A 17,212-nucleotide genomic window follows, 5' to 3' on the forward strand; every position below is an offset into this window, starting at 1 on the left:
GTTCCTCTGCCTCTAACGGCCCCTCAGTGTTTGCTGTGTAGGAAGGAAGTATTTCCTATTCTCTTTTCCTGCCTGTGTTTTTCCAGCCAGCCGGGGGATTGGAACAAACTGAAGCCTCCTCTAACCTTTGTGTTACCTCCACCCTATTAGCTGACTTCATTGATTACATGTAACTCCATTACTTTCTTCTCCTGTGGTGTCTAAGTGTGGGATTTCTGGTTTTACCATTACTGCTGCTTAATGTACACCTCCAAGGGGATTGATGGCTTTGCCACCAGAGCAGCTAATGATTAGGAAACAGTGTGTTGACTTCCATTTGCATTATACTCTGTGTTTAGACTTTATTAGCTGCAACCAGCAGCTCTATAGGTCGCGCTGGTGGTCGGTTGATTGATAGGTCCACAAAGATTTCCACAGCCTTTGGCAGCTGCAGTTTTTGCCCTAGAAGGCTGAAATTTGGCATGGAGGTCAAATGTGTGTGTGTGATGGAGAGATGTTCTGATACTATTTTTTCCTTCCCTCTATCAACGCTGAAACCTTAACTTGCATACCAGCAGATATCAAGCACCAATCTGCTGCCATTCAAAAACAATTGAAAATATAAACAGCTGTATACTGCTAACCCATTTTCAGTATAAGAAGCCAAATAAAATGTATAAAAATTGAATAACAACCATTATATGTTATATATTATCTTATACACCCTGGGCTCTGTGCCTTACAATACTATTCAAGTGTGCAAAGGATAATCTACACATAATTTGTTACACTGAGGAGGAAATCATTATTCATTATTTTGGTTGCTGCTCAAACAGCATCTGCTGATACTAGGATGGCGTGAATGTTAAGCTGAGCTCTGACCAATGATTCGCAATGAGACGAAGCAAAACTATTTTAGAACGTTGCAGAGAAAAGTTGGAGCAGTGTGAACTGGCCATCTGACCTCATCTCAAGCCAGCTGATGGTGTCACCTGCAACTCCGCTGGTCAAATTGCTGGCGGATGGTTTTAGAACGTGAAGCACGTCACCTGTTTCTACAGCCAATCAGCTTGTAGTGAAATCAGCTGGTCAAGTTAAGCCTAGTTCACATTACGCCATTTTCACCCTGATTTTGCGTCGCAGAGACTATCGTAATCTTTTGAGTGTTCATACCTGGCGACGTGTGTTTCTGTCAGCGGGAGTCTCGCCAACTGCGTTACAACCTGTGTGTGCACACCACAAGATTTCTCCACTGAGCCCTCGCTGACAGAGCCCCAGATAACTCGGTGACGTCACCAAACTTGGAGACGACACATCGTAAAGGCATGGATATTCTTCCCAGTGTTGAATCAGATCTGCCTCCAGGGCCTGGGTCCAAACACTATGCGCTCCCCGTGATCCTGTGTTGTTGTTGTTGCTTTCCGGTTGGTCAGTGTTGCCCGATCTTGGGAGAGAAACAAGCAACCAGGGCTATGGAAACAAGCCCAAAAGAACCGACTATCATGCGTTTAAATAACTTATTAGATGGATATATATAGAGGAAGGTGACGTTCAGAGAGCAAGCCCAAATAAGTAACTCCACTTTAGAAACAAGCCCAAAGTCACAGCTAATAAGCAGACCTGGCAACCCTGCGGCTTGTCCTCCTCACATTTCTTCCATCCTCCTGCGTGCCGACGTGGGACGTATCCCGCCTCTCATTAGCTGATGCTCTTTGTCAGTCGTGTCAGACTTCTCCAGTTTTCTAGCATGCCAGATATCCAGTCCCAGTCTCAGACGAGGGGGCGACTTGCTCGTAGGCTTGTTCACACATGAGGACTCGTCATGGCAGACTATCTGCCGACTCACCTCCGACCCAAGGTGGCTCTCAAGATCCTCTGCAACGTCAAAATCGCGGTGAAAATCATGTAATGTGAACTAGGCTTTAAAATGACCGCAGACGGCGTGTTTGCTTGCTGCAGCAGGTGCTCTGTTCCCACCGAGCCTCCATATTCAGTGTGCTGCTGTCGGACGGTGGGTCACTGCTGCTGCTCGCTTGACTGATTAATTGGTGCTGGTTATTTACCCAATACCCGATCCAACATCTTGGGCAGTATCGGAGGCATTTCCAATACTGGTATTGTAACATTACTAGTGTGAAGGTATGTATTTGTGTTCATGCCAGTTACTGTAGCTGATGATGGTGACAGAGAGTGGTCTATGACAAAAAAGGCACGTAACATTCGTATGGATTCACAAACTTGTACAAGATTTCGTGGAAAGATTCATCATGAACTGAAAGACAGCTGATTAACTGCCAGCACACACACATGCACACACACAGTCATACACATGAACGTTTTGTCATGTCATTTCTCGTAACTCATAAACCAGTTGTCATAGTGAGGCATCATAGAGCAAGTGACAAGTATTCATGAGGTTGTGTGTGTGACTGCATTAACATGTGGATGCATGCAGGTGTATGTAGTCGCAGCTATTGCAGATCTGCACTTGTGTCATAAACTCTTCTAATCCATCAACAACCATCACTCCAGTTTGCTGACTCACCAGGGTTGAACTTGGTCACCGTAGTTGCTTTCTTCTGACAAGTTTTAACAAGTGTCATCTCATCTCTTCTCTTTTTTCAGCTGCGTCTCTCATTTCCAAAAAGTCATCTGAATAAAAAGCAAATCAGCGCTGGTTTGCATCAGCTACTGTTACGAGAATATATTCTAGGACATGATAAGATTAGATAATTACTTGAGCACTGGTAACTGACACATCGTGGCATTTCATTGCTGCTTTCCATCATAAACGGTGTTTGTGCTTTCTTAACAGTATAATTGGTACATGTGCTGACATTTTAAAAATCAAACAATGGGTCGATTTAAGGAAAAAATAATAAGCAGATTACTGTATACTCAAGATCATCACTAGTGGCAAAACTAATAGATATCTACACACGATGACCTTGCATTGGGTGGTGGGATTAGGGATGTCCACTGTCTCCCCCCCTCTTTCCTGCACACACACGCACACCAAAAAGTCAAATGCACACAGGCATTTACACGCACATAAGCAGCCCATCTGTCCCCTGAGACCAGCAGCTGGTGGGTGGCGGGAATGTCCGGTATGACCTTGACCTCTGACATCCTGCAGCAGGAGATGCCATCCACTGTATCTATGTGCTGTATCTGTCCTGCAACCAATCTGCCTGTCCTAAACATGCAGCTGCACACACACACACACACACACACACACGGACATCCTCGCCATTAGAATCATTAACTGGACACTGATTATATTAAGGCTGGACCCACAAGACTAATTTCACTAAGTGCAAAAAGCTTGTGCTGGAGGTTTTGTTTGTGTGTGTGTGTGTGTGTGTGTGTGTGTGTGTGTGTTTGTCCGTGTGTGTGTTTGTCCACTTGTGCAGACTCATATTAGTTGACAGCCGCTGACTGTTTTGGCCTCTTAGCTCGTCTGGCTCGCTGTACCTTTTTGACATCCTGTCTCTGCCGTCCCCTCCAGCTCAAGTCGATTTGATGTTGGTCATAAAAATGGCAGGTTTTAGAGGAAAACTATTGTTCTGTGCGGAGTAGGAGGAGCAGAAGATGTTGGAGAGAAAGGGGTAAAGTGTGTGTTTATGTGTTGCAGCGGCACAGTTGAAAGAAAATGTTTAATCAATTCACATAGTCGCTGGTGCAGGCGTTTCTGAAATCCTTCCAAACAAGATATCAAGTTTTAATGGTAGCAAAGATCTTTGCTTTAGAAAAACCAAACAAATTATATATTATTTATTAGCACTACATCTGTTAAAGAGCTATGTAGAAGGAGCTGTTTCCAGAATGCCATGTTGCAGAAGTGCTATTGAAAAACATGAACTGCAGTCAGATTTAGTTTATGTTAATGCCTTCATGTTGACTTTGTGTGTTCCTTTGTGTCCACTCTCTCAGTGGGTTTCCAAGAAGTGTTTTTCCCTGATATTTTGGTCACTGTCTCTCACGCATCGGACAAAACCAAGTGTCTCACTTCTCTTTCTGATACTGATATTGTGACCTTACCGTTTCCTCTGTCTCTTTCCTCTCCTCAGATCACCAGAAACTGGAGCGGGAGGCAAGAATCTGTCGTCTGCTGAAACATCCAAACATAGGTGAGTCATTTTCGAGAGCCGAGCGGATTAGTGGCGCGGCTGTGTTAATACAGAACATCGGGAATAAGATTTTAGGAAGTATGAATTAAGTCACTGCAACAGTTTTCCTTTTTAAATATTTTTTCCTTTACTGCTGACCTTAATAAAACCCAATATGTAGAGAAGTACTGAAGTGATAACCCTTGATTTCAGAGGTTGACTAATAGGCTGATATAATAATTATAGTTTGGAACAGGAAAAAGATGATAGACGATAAATCATCTGTTTTATGCATAATTTTCTGTAGCAGTCGGTCTTCAAAGTCATGTTTAGAAGCATTTCCCATAAAAGTAGGAAAATTCATGAAGTATCAAGCTGATAAAACAATGTTAAGTATGTTTTTTTGATCAATAAAGAAAGCTTGTGGTCTCCAGTTTCAGTAGTGCTGTAACACAGCAGTTCCCAACTGGTGGGTCATGGTCCAAAAGTGGACGACTTACATGTCAAGTTTGTAAAAAACAAACTTTTTTTTTTTTTTAAGTATAGTGAGTTTTCAGGGCTGCCCACGACTAAGAATTTTCCTCGGCAACCAATAGTCGTCATTTAGGACCATTAGTTGACTAGTCACCCGCATGTTTACGATGTTATTATTAAATGATATATTTTGGTGGTTTGAGTTGAAGGTGTGAGAAAGAATAGTATCAGTAACATTGTTAAAACTGTGCTACATTACAGAGAAATACAAAACCGTACTAATGAACCTTCATTAATATAGGCCTATATTTTATCTACAAGTGCACGTCACACACTGAGCGAGCCGCCTGTTAATGACGCTGTGGGCTAATGGGCATGTAGCTACTTCCATGTTTCAGATGATACGTCATGTTTGTAGTCGACCAATGAAGATGAGTTTACATATCACCTTGGGTTCGTCCTTCACCTTCTCAAAATGATCCCACACTTTGGATTTCCTGCCCGACATGTTATTAACTAGCCTGTGGAATAATCGCAGGTACCAGCCCTGGAAATTAACCTGACTCCTGTCTGACTGCTGAGCGTGGACACTTCCTGTTTCTGTCCTTTCAAATTAAATTCCCACATGGTCCAGTCATATAGGTTTTGGTTTATTTTGAGAAGGCGCAGCTCCTAATAGAGTTTATTTATTAATTAATTTTTTTCTGCAACAAAGCGACCAGCGAACTCTTGCCGACTAATGACCTTTCTGGTCGACTGACGTTTGGTCAAACATTAGGGGGCAGCCCTAGTGAATTTCCAGCACAGAGTTTTTATTTTAAAGTGCCGTTTCCTGCTGTAGAGTGAGTGAACAATGGACAGCTACTTAACAGAGACAGCAAACTAGCTTAAGGATATGGCCGAACGCAAGTATGACACTGAATGTATTAAACTGTGTGGACCTTGAACTGATGACTAAGGAGAAATCTGGACTCCGTGACTGGACCAGTTGGGAACCACTGCTGTAACACATAACTCATGGAGATAATCAAGGTACTTAAAACCATGAGAGCCTGATTGCCACAATTTATGTCAAAACTCTCACTCCTTGTTGTCTGAGACGTAACTTGGTCAAATCTAAACATACCAACGTGATACTCATATTTTAGGATTCGGTGCGAGTTATACTTTTTGGGCATATCATAAAATGTCCATTATAAATTAAAGTACGAGAAAAAAAGAACTACACGCTATTTATAAATCCAGAACTTACCTGAGAATCATCATGTTTTGAAGCTTGCTTCAGCATCAAAGTAATCCAGTGATAGTTGTCCTGACATCCATGGGTACACTGCAGACAGGAACTGATAATAGCTAATTCGGCTAATTTAATGGTGCCAATTTGCCAAAATGTCTCTGTAGCAGAAGATCGTTAGGTAGGAACAACACTGTAAATGCCTGTGAATGTCATAAATCTGTGTTAAGTTCAAGTCTCATACATTATTATGGGATTTACCTAGTGCGTCTAACACTTGAGTTTCAAGACATCTTTTACTACCAAAGTGTGTGTGTGTGTGTGTGTGTGTGTGTGTGTGTGTGTGTGTGTGTGTGTGTGTGTAAAACCCAGACAATAGGCCCTGTCCCCTGGAGAAAGGAAGTAAATGGCAACGTATCTTTGTGGCAGAACTGCCAAGTGTCTTATCATACAGTAGTGTGCCGCCCAGTGCAAGCTATACTCACACTCACATAGACATACACTAACACACACACACACACACACACACACACACACACACACACACACACACACACACACGCAGGATATGATAACAGCATAATAGGTATGGTTTCATTCATTCTCTCTTTCTTCTTCGTCCCACCTGATTCCTGCTTCATCGTCGTCCTATTCTTCCTTTCTTTTCCTCCCTCAGCTGCTTCTTTCTTATCCTGTTCTCAAGAGGAGAGCTTGTCAAGTTTTCTTTTCTCTAAATGTAAGCCATCTGAAGCAAGAGGAAATAATATCCAACATATGCAGGCCTAATTTAAAGCACCGAAGCACCTTCACCCACCTTGACGCAAGCATGTTATTAAATCTACCTGTGCACATCCAGTTAAAACTGCTGGAATCCAGAGGTGCTGGTTCAAGAAAGCTGATGGTCAAAGTTGTATTAAGCTTTCACCACTCTGTGTACAGTGATATTTCCTGCCTGCTTTTGTGCTTCTTTAACAGAGAGAGAACCTGAAAGGAAATTACCAGTATCACATTAATTATAAATGATTAAAATATGGCAACTACTCTGTCAACTTTGTCATCCAAAAGCCGATTCCTGGTTGCCAACAAGCCAGGTGGCACTCAGGCTTTTAGAAACCTACAGTCGAGCCCTGGAGTGGATCATTTCAGATGAGCAGGGAAAAACTGTGCCGCTGAAAACCTGGTATCCTCTGAGCATCGTGTATCACTTGACCTTGTGCGTGTTTGTTATGGTTGTGAATGAATATACTACAGTGACGTTGTGCTGATTTGTGTTAAGTGCGGTTCTTGTGCTTTTTTCCCACTGGCCGGTGATCAATGATGCATTGATCGTCTGCCAAGTCGACGATAAGGAATCATTAAAAGCTTACAAAATGTAGGGTTTTCCTCAATAAAAGCTACATTTAAACAATTGATACAGGCTTTTTTTGCAGCACAACCTGATTAAGTTTGTTTATTAAAGTAAACATTAAACTAAATGATTTGATTCATAAGTAACAGCACAAAATAATGCTGCTACTGCTTCATTAAATTCCATTACAGACTTACATAAATTAGATCAGAGTAAACAACACAAAAGGACTTTAATATCAAACCTTAAACACATCATCAAGGTAAAAAGCACCTTTTACTTTGCCTTTCCTGTCTCGTGTAAACACACTCTGATCATGGTTGCTTATGTGATGATGTACGCTGCAGGTATCAAGTAACTGAATCTGATATCTTGGGGAGTGATAAATAATGTTGTGCCAACTTTGCACTTTGTCCTCTTAAATATTCTTTAACAGGCACATAAAATAACTGATTATTTTATAGGCAGTGTTGGGCAAGTTACTTGAAAACTCAGTACACGTTAGTCATGGAAAAAGTAGTAACTAAGCATTACTCATTGGCAAAATAAGGCTGTCAAATGATTGATAGTATAATATTTTTTAGATACCATGTGTTTAAAACTATACAATCTTAGTTAATTATCTAATCAATGGTAACAAAAGTACTGAAGCTACTGTATAGAAAATAGATCTATCAGCTTTCAAGTGAAGCAACGGAGTAAAACAGAAATCATACGAAAAGCATAAAGAATGTGTAGGCTTACAACTTAAGGAGAACATTTAAGAATAGTCATAATACTGTTAATTGACAATCTACCAAAAATCAAAAACAATCCTATTTTGTATGCAGAGGACTCTTCTATGCCTCCGTGTCAGCGATAGCCGTATCTGGAGGCATAGTGTTTTCAGGTTGTCTGCCACTTTCTCCATCTGTATGTTTGGCTGTCCCATTCTTGTGAATGCTATATCTCAAGAACGCCTGAAGAGACTATCTTTAAATTTGGCACAAACGTACCCTTCGACTAAATGAAGAACTGAGTAGATTTTGGTGGTCATAGGTCAAAGGTCTCATTCTTGTGAATACGATATATCAAGAAAACCTTGAGGGAGTTTTTTTCAAATATGGCACAAATGTACCCTTGGACACAACCATGAACTGATTAGATTTCGGTGGGTAAAGGTCAAGGTCAGTGTGACCTTGCATCCATCTCATTCTCATGAACATGATATCTCACAAACACCCTAAATTTGAATTTCAAATTTGGCACAAACTTTCACGTGGACTAAAGAATGAGCTGATTAGAATTTGGTGGTCAAAGGTTGAAGGTCACTGTGACCTCACAAAACATGTTTTGGTCATAACTCTTACAAAGCTTTACACAAATGTCTAATAACTTAAACTGATGAAGCAATGACATTTTTTTTATCCAAAAGGTCAAAGGTCAACTTCACTGTGACATCATAATGTTCTGCATCAAACACTTTTTCTGACAGTGTCATATCTCAAGAACAGAAGGGGAGACATTTGGTCTGATACGGAATTGGTGACACTGATCTTGGGTGTCCACTTTGAAACTGTACTGATTGTATAGATTGTCTGTGCTGCTGGGGGGAGATGTGTGTGAAGCAACACAGACATGGATGTAAACTGTAAGAGAAACTTGACTGGTACATGGAGGCAAACAGCCGTGGGGCAGTGATCTTGTTTATGTTTTTGCTGTGGCATCAAAAATGGTATTGAGTCGTGGCTCCCAACTGGTCCAGCCATAGGATCCAAATTTTTTCTTAGTCATTCATTCAAGGTCCACACAGTTTTAATACATTCAGCATCATACTTGTGTCTGGCCAAGCAGTCCAGCTAGTTTGCTGTCTCTGTCAAGTTCCTGTCTGTTAGTCTCTTATTCTACAGCAGAAAATGGCACTTCAAAATAAAAGCTCTGCACCAAAAATTCTCTGCACTTCAAATGAAAGTGTGTTTTTCACAAACTTGACATGTTTGCAAGACACGGTCTCGTGGTCTGTTCAGAATGGACCCGCGGCCCACTTTTGAACCGCAACCCACCACTGGTATAGAGAATCTTTATTTTTTCAATACTAGTATTGTACTCAAGTTTAAAATTCTAGTATCAAGACATTACAGCAAAATTGATGCATTAAATTACTCACTACTACATCAGAAGTGTCTTTTAAACAACTGTAAATCCTCCACACCCACATGTCACATCTTTTGTATTTGACACGTACAGAAACAGAAAGCCAGACATTGTGGTTTAACGAACTTGCATTTACTGAACTTCCAGTGGCTAGCTTAGCCTCGTTGACTGCACACCGCTCGACAGACCCTCAACCTCAGAAGTGTGGTTACAGTACACATCCTTTTAACTCTAAAGGCGAGCACTTGTTGGACCAGACTTTACACTGAATACACAGAGATCAAACTGATCAATATGCTACCCTTTAACCTCTGGTAAAAAGCTGATCCCCACATATCAAAGTATCGGAGCGTTACTGGGATTGGGAACTGTAATGTCACTACGAATTGCTGGGAAAAAAATCACATTACTATAACACATTACTACCAAACGCTGGTATAAAGCACAGTAGTTTTACCACCCCTGCACCCCACACACAGTCACATACACACACAGAGAAGATTCCCTCAAGGTAATGGTACATGGAGAGTTTCCATATCGTCACCTCACTTAATAAACTCATTTCTAATTGAAGTCTCTCTCTGTTTCGTCTTCCCTCACTAGTACGACTCCATGACAGCATCTCGGAGGAAGGCTTCCATTACCTTGTCTTTGACCTGTAAGTAAATCACATTAACACACACACACACACACACACACACACACTCACGGCTCAGGTTTAAACCGGAGTATTGCTCCAGGATGAATTGCCTCACCTAAGCAACAAGTAAGTTGACAGTTTTATTTTCCATGACTGTCACCGTGTAGAGCAGTACAGTATATCAGGTTTTCCACCGAGCTGTCGTGATGGAACGGTTCAGTTTATCCTTAAATCAAGCCCTGTTTTAATATTAAACACATAAAGATGTTTAATGACGAGTTTGTGAGTGCAGAATGCAGCTTCACCACAGTAATCTGTCACCATATTTCTAACATACATAATGTAAACTGCACTACCTGCTCACCATGTTTACCCCATAAATAAAGATGATGGAAAGAACTGAGAGGGTCAAGCTTACATATTCATGCTGTGAATTGTATCAGAGTAAAATATAAGAGAAAACCTGAAGTCTTCTCACATCCTCTCTTGTAAAAGCACTCTGTTTTTGCCACTTGTGAAACATGGGTAACATTCTCTAATGGAAATGTGAGGACTTTCCCATGAAATGGTGCTGCTGTGTAGGTTTCGAGTCAAGCTCTAGTTTAAGGTGAAACAGTCAGTCAGTCTTGTATCTGAATAAACCAGCAGTGCAAGTCAGTCTTGTAGAGGCTTGTATTATCAGCAGCCAGTCAAGAGGCCTCTTAAAGCAACAGCCAGAGCACGTTATGCATTTACACAGAACATTAAGGATCTATGAGGATGTGTTGTCACTAACAGCAATATAAATCAACGTGTTTCCTCAAAAATAAAAGAAACAAACAAGCCTCTTTTGTCTCTGCAGCGTCACTGGAGGAGAGCTGTTTGAGGACATCGTTGCTAGAGAGTATTACAGCGAGGCAGATGCCAGGTACGTCACCATGCTAATGTGTGAACATGTTACGTATAGAGAATTTCACGTGTCACTAGTCAATTTTCCTGCATGTTTTTGGAGGCTGCCAAAGAAGTGAAGTTGGGTTGCAAAAGCACAAAATGTTTTTCGATTTGAATCTGTGTTAATGTACTTTGTGCTTTAGCAGCAGAAGCATTGCTTGGTGTTTCTATGAGGTTGTTTTCAGTACACAGTACACACTTTATTTTTGACTGTGTGACTCAGGCCTTTTTAAATTTAATTCCATTAATAAATAATGACAAAGCTGTCCTAAGTTTTGAAACATTATTTATGGTTTTTGTCAGAAGTGGCAGTTGTTTTTTGCAGTGCAGCACATTACCTGCCTGGAGTGTGCAGACTAATGGTCGAGCAGACAGTTCGTTTTTTGACTTAAGCGTCACAATACAATAGAATAACTATACAAAACGTTAAAGATACAAATCTATGAACACATTCATAAAATAAAATTACCTAACATCAAAGTCATGCTCCAGCACTTTCAGCCAAGTATGCAACATGATTAAGACTTTCTTGTCTGTGCCTGTGAACAGTGAAATAAGATCTTCATGGACAGATTTTACCTGGATCTCATGAGTCTGAGGACATAATGACGCATGTATGCCAGTGTCATGTGAAAAGGTGTACGACTTTGTCTTCCTTGTCCAGTATGCATCCTGTGGCGATGACAGAACTGTGAAGTTATTCTCAGGTGATGAATATAGGGTCTTCTGTTTGTACACAGCAGACTGACAGTCAATTCAGGGTTAACTTCACCTCCTATAGTGCTGATATTATCTGTCACCTCCATCTCTTGCACAAGGTGAGACATGTTTTTTCTTGACGTTTCTTTTGTCAGTCTTGAGTTCAAAACCCAAAGAATGTTGGTGCATTTGGAGCCGATGCTTTATCTTACGGAGGGATTAGGCCTGTTTGTCTCTTACTGAAGCCTTTACTGATGGAAGCCCTGTCTCTAATTAACAGTTCAAATTGGCAGAGCAGAGCTTTTACCCTGGCCATGTAAATGGTGTTGATTGATTTTAGAGACACCTTAAGCCAAGCCTCATGTCCATACGAAACGGCAGAAGAGAACTCAGATGTAAACACTTCATTTTTTACACTAATAGGCATCATATATACAGGTGGACAAAGTAAAAGCATGCAGGTTCATTTGACTATCTACCAAAATTTAACTTCATCAGTTTAACTATCAGGGCGGACCTGAAAGATAGGCCACCATGCGATTATATACATGCAAAATACCACAAAGCTCATGAATTTAAAAAGTAGTAATCCAACACGATTAATTTTGCATTAATATTATTATTATTAATAATTCTCAGGACATTTAAACTTTATAAAGTTAGTGGTAGTTGTGTGAGTCCATCTGGCACTCATCTCAGCAGTTATATAACAGTTAGTTCCGACCAAGCACTGGGACCTTTTACTATGCATGTATCAATCCGCTTTCCAGGTGTTCTCAGCCGTTAATTACGTTCACCGTTAATGAACCCACTTTACGGATCGTCGTAACGAACTTTCCCCGCAACAAGGAATATATTTCAACAAATATGCCGTTAAATAATGAATAATCACGAGGAAAGGAGGAGGGGACGGCCGGAATGCTTCACTGTAAACCTCCAGGTATGCTCATACGACACCTGATGACGACGCAACGTAAGTTACTGATTCGGCTGTAAACACCTCGGCATCTCGCGTATGCCACCAAAGCGACTGTCAACATTCTTACTGCTGTCGCAAAATATATAGAAACACACAGATGTAACGTTAATGTACATGATACATTAGCCATTAGACCATTAGCTTGTTTGTGCTAATGTGTAGAGCTAGCTTACCCAAAATAGCATGCTAATGTGCCGGAGTGTTGCTTGGCAACAGTCCAGTCGCAGTACTATTTGTGTTGGCGGAGCCAAATAAATCATGAAATACGTTACATATACAAACCATAACCTGCTGTCGCTTTCTACTGTTATTAAATGTCTTTTGTAGATATGTTGTATTAAAGTAATATCACAGTCAAGGTCGTGCTGTTGTACTTTATATCGGCACGGCCGTGTTTATTTTCGGCACAAGACTGCGACCGAATCACAGCCGTGATGCTGTTGAGTGCAACAGCACTAACGTTACCTCCCGTTTGATACTGGTTAATTCAGCACTAGTGAAACTGGGACAGTTTGACCACAGATAGGCGAGCAAGTTTTTGAACATGTCAAGCATCTGGGATAGTTGCAAAATTTGCGCAGATGACTCCCAAAAGCACATGAAAACTGTAAGTAACAGTTAAACTGTATTTTTCTTGCTATAATGGCCAATGCTTCTGTGAGCTGCATGTAACAAAGGGGCTTATTGTTCTGTTATTTTAGTAGAAATAAAATCCTCATCTAATAATAATAATACTAATAATAATAATAATAATGATAATCTTTATTTATAACGCTCGTTTCAAAACAGAGTTACAAAGTGCTTTACATGTCAATAATTAAAACAGGCAAGACATGAAATTAACAACGTTTACGTTACAACGTTTAAAAGAACCGATAAAGACTGAGGAAATAGAAGACAGTCTAAATGAACTTAAAACTCAAGTGAAATCTGGAAAGGCCCTCCAATAAAAGTGTGTTTTAAGAAGGGACTTTAAAGAGATCACTGACTCCACCGACCTGATTTCCTGGGGCAGACCGTCAGGGCTGACAGCAAACGCTCTGTCCACTTTAGTTTTCAGCCGGCCCTCTAGAACAGACAAAAGACCTCTGCCCGGGGACCTCAAAGTACATCCTGGTGTGTACGGCACTAAGAGGTTGGATATATAGCTGGCAGAGAGACTGGGAGGGAGACCATCGCTGCTCCCCCGTGACGCTTCAATTAATCGCAAATATTTTTCACTGAAGCTTTAGGGCCTTCTGTCAATCTTACTTGTGATTGACCATGGCACAATGAAATATGTGTTGTTTTGCCTGTCAAATGTATGTACAGCCAGTTTAAGTGCCTCACCTCGCACTGGTAGTTGAAGCCACATACGAATAACTGATAAGCTAAGCAGTTGTTACCTTAGTTATGAGTGGCAAATATACAGTGAAATAAAAAAGCATAATCTGAAAACTAGTCAGGGCTATCAGGTTCTAAGTTTTGTCTCGAGGATGGACACACATTTGGGATAAGTTCCCTTATGATATTGATTTGTACAGGTGATTCTACACCACAGACTCCATTTGAAAAACAAAGAAAAAGGCAGAGATGTGAGGTGAAGAGCATTGGAGACAGGGCAAGAGGAAAAATGTGAGGGGATGTACAATGCCAAAGTTAGTAAGGACAGCAACAAGGCAGTCTGATGGGCACTGTATACTAACTGAAGGACCAGGGAGGAGAAAAAAAATGTGGAATCCAGATGTAGCCTAATTTGGACACAAAGCCAGCAGCTCTTCTTCTGATTCTGTCTCACAGAGAGAGGACACCACGCTCCCAAAATCTCTCTCTGCACACCCACTTGCTCCTGACCATGGCTTCCCCTTTTATTAATATCAAGCTCAACATACTGTAAAATAAATAATAGTAATTTAAACTGCGCATCAGACCAGCAAAATTGCTGACACGTAAGCTTAGGACAAGCTTACATAAGATGCCGCCTCAACAACACACACACGCTGCCCGCCCACACATTCATATTCACATAAAAATGCACCAAACTTTTCTCCCACATACAACACTTATCCTCCTGTCCAACTGCATGCAGATCACAAAGGATGCTAGTGTGACATTTCACAAATAATTGTCACTCGCAAATTGCAGGTACATTTGCGGGTCTTACAGCGCTCTCACATGCTCATGCATGACTCATAAACGTGCTGGTTGTTTTCAGTAATATAATGTGTCATAATAAATGAGAGGAAATGATCTCATGTTGCAAGTTTCGGCTGGCATGTTGAAAATTTGGTGACAGGCCCATGGTTTCAGGGATTTGCTCCAATCCAGCCACAAGAGCATTAGAGTTGGGTTGTGTTAGAACAGAACTAGTTCGGACGAAGTGCTGTCTAACCACATCAGTAATCAAAATGTTAATTGTTGTTTTAAACAGCCACACTGGAAGGCAGAGTGAAAAGCCACCTATCATAGAGAAAGGAGATGCAGTATCATTTAAAGAGGACCTATTATGTTCTTTTTTGGGTTTATACTTGAATTTTGGGTTTCTACTAGGACATGTTTACATGCTTAAATAGTCAAAAAACATGCTATTTTCCTTGTACTGTCTGTGCTGGAACACCTGTATTCAACCATTGTCTAAAATGCTCCGTTTAAGCGCCTGTCTCTTTAAGCCCCACTCCTTTGTCAGTGTTTCTGGGTCTTCTGGATCTTGGCGTCTCTGCATTGTCACCGGAGACTGTGCCAGAGAATATCGGCACTTTCTACAGTGAAAATTCACCAATTAAAGCACGTTCCAGCAAAAATATGATCCAAAATAGGGCAGAAATTTACAACATCAGCAACCAATATTACTTTTACCCTGACGTTAGCAGTGCACTTGCAGCCAGGAATGACTGTAACACAGAGAATAGCAACACTTGTTACTGTGAAAAATCTCCATTAAAAGCATCATGTAGGCTATGTAGTGTAAACATTTGGAGCGGCATGCCAGGAGCACATGACCATATAAAGAAATCTGGCACACTATGATGTTATCCTGTAGCCAGAGTAGTAAAACCCTTACATACGTCTACTTTATTATTTTGAGTCTTTGGCCATGACTCATATGAACAACCTTCATGGCAACACCATATATAGGACACAAAATACAGAAACGCATAATAGGTCCCCTTTAAATAGGAAATAATAGCACACATTTTCATACCCTGGTAGATATTCATAGTTTCGCACTTGGTCGTTCACATGAAAGGTGACAAATAGTTGTAAAAAAAGGAACTAAAGAGACGAAGAGAAGCTCAAAACCTGTTTACTTTCTCATCTCTGCACTGCTGGCCAATCAGGGCATGAAGTGGGTGTGAGTGTCGGGTTGTCTGTCTCGGAAAGAGACAGAGATGGCCAGACACAGCCCCCACTGTTGTTGATTTGTTGTCTGTCTTGTCTTTTCCTTCCTTACTTGGCCTGTCTCAACATGTCTCCTGTCTACCTCTCAGTGTTTTTGACATTGTGGGGCACAGTTGCCCATATTTATTTATTTTGTTAGATTGCAGAGAGTCACTTATTTGCTCTACCTTTTTTGTTATATGAATTCACTCACGCACAAAAAATCACCATCAAAATGTGCACAAACGACTGATGATGATGAGGACATTGTGTTGATCTGAAATACTTGAAAATCCTTACTTAATGTTTTTTCATCCTCCACCTCAGTCACACTCAGTTTTCTTTTAGCTGTTGTGGATTGACAGATGTGTCTGTCCCCTGTGTCTTATCCTTCTTTTGTCTCCTGCAGCCACTGCATCAATCAGATCCTGGAGAGCGTCAGTCACATCCACCAGCATGACATTGTGCACAGGGACCTCAAGGTGAGTTATTATATACCAGTTGTGAATACTATCCAGTTGTATAAAATCTCTTATAAATAGCACCGTGTTGTGAATGAAGATGAAAGGAATTTTTGGAGGTTCACACCTCATGCCGACGTCACAACGTGACGTAAATAACAACTTAAGAGATGAGCGTCATCCCTCCCTCTCTTCACCTGCTTTCTCTATTCCACTCAGCCTCTATGTCTGTACCCCCTCCCCTTTTCCCTCTAACCCCTTTTTCCTTTCCCTCCTTCTACCCCCCCCCCCCCCCACACTGCTGAGGAGTGACGAAAGCAGACCAGCTGCTATTAATAGCGGGTTGGTGGATGAGATGACGGCCAGTGACGATTTCCCTCCCAGCCAGACTGTTCACCCCTTACAGAAACCAACAGCACTCTGACCTCCTCAGCTGTATGATTTCTTTTTAATATTTATGGCAAATGAAGACAGCAAAGTGAGCTGAGATTTGAACACCTGGATAACTGCACCACATTTCTTTTATTGCCAGTTCAGAGTCCTAAACTTTAATAGTTTGCTTAGCAGTCTGGTCTATTACTTTAATGTGACAGAGCAAAATGAAGCTATTACTCTAGGGTAAGTAGACAAACATAATTGGAAAACAAACAATCTGGTTTTGTGTGTGAGTGGCGTAAATGGACTGGTGTTGCTTTCCATTGATTTTTCAGCTTGCATATGGATCTTGGTATCAAATGAACTTGGGAGTGGGAAGAGTTTTAAAAAGACAATAATGGTGATGGATGAGGAGGTCAGACATGAATTACCAGGACATTAATTGTTAATGAACAACTCTCCTTTCATGTATTGAAAATGCAAAGTTTGCAAAA

At 41.0% G+C, this 17,212-nt stretch overlaps 1 protein-coding gene across 25 annotated transcripts in view; it reads left to right on the top strand.

The window, feature by feature from the left end:
* The window catches only part of camk2g2 (calcium/calmodulin-dependent protein kinase (CaM kinase) II gamma 2), a 90,332-nt gene that overhangs the window by 36,407 nt on the left and 36,713 nt on the right, over positions 1-17,212 (top strand). For all 25 annotated transcript variants that reach the window (XM_050070882.1, XM_050070874.1, XM_050070876.1 and 22 more), the window contains exons 3-6: positions 4,050-4,109; positions 9,881-9,935; positions 10,759-10,824; positions 16,292-16,364. In XM_050070882.1, coding sequence (XP_049926839.1) covers positions 4,050-4,109; positions 9,881-9,935; positions 10,759-10,824; positions 16,292-16,364 — 254 coding nt within the window. The remainder of the gene's footprint in view (positions 1-4,049; positions 4,110-9,880; positions 9,936-10,758; positions 10,825-16,291; positions 16,365-17,212) is intronic.

This window comes from Epinephelus moara, chromosome 19 (genome assembly GCF_006386435.1).
Source record: "Epinephelus moara isolate mb chromosome 19, YSFRI_EMoa_1.0, whole genome shotgun sequence".
In the NCBI taxonomy this organism is placed as follows: Eukaryota; Metazoa; Chordata; class Actinopteri; order Perciformes; family Serranidae; genus Epinephelus; species Epinephelus moara.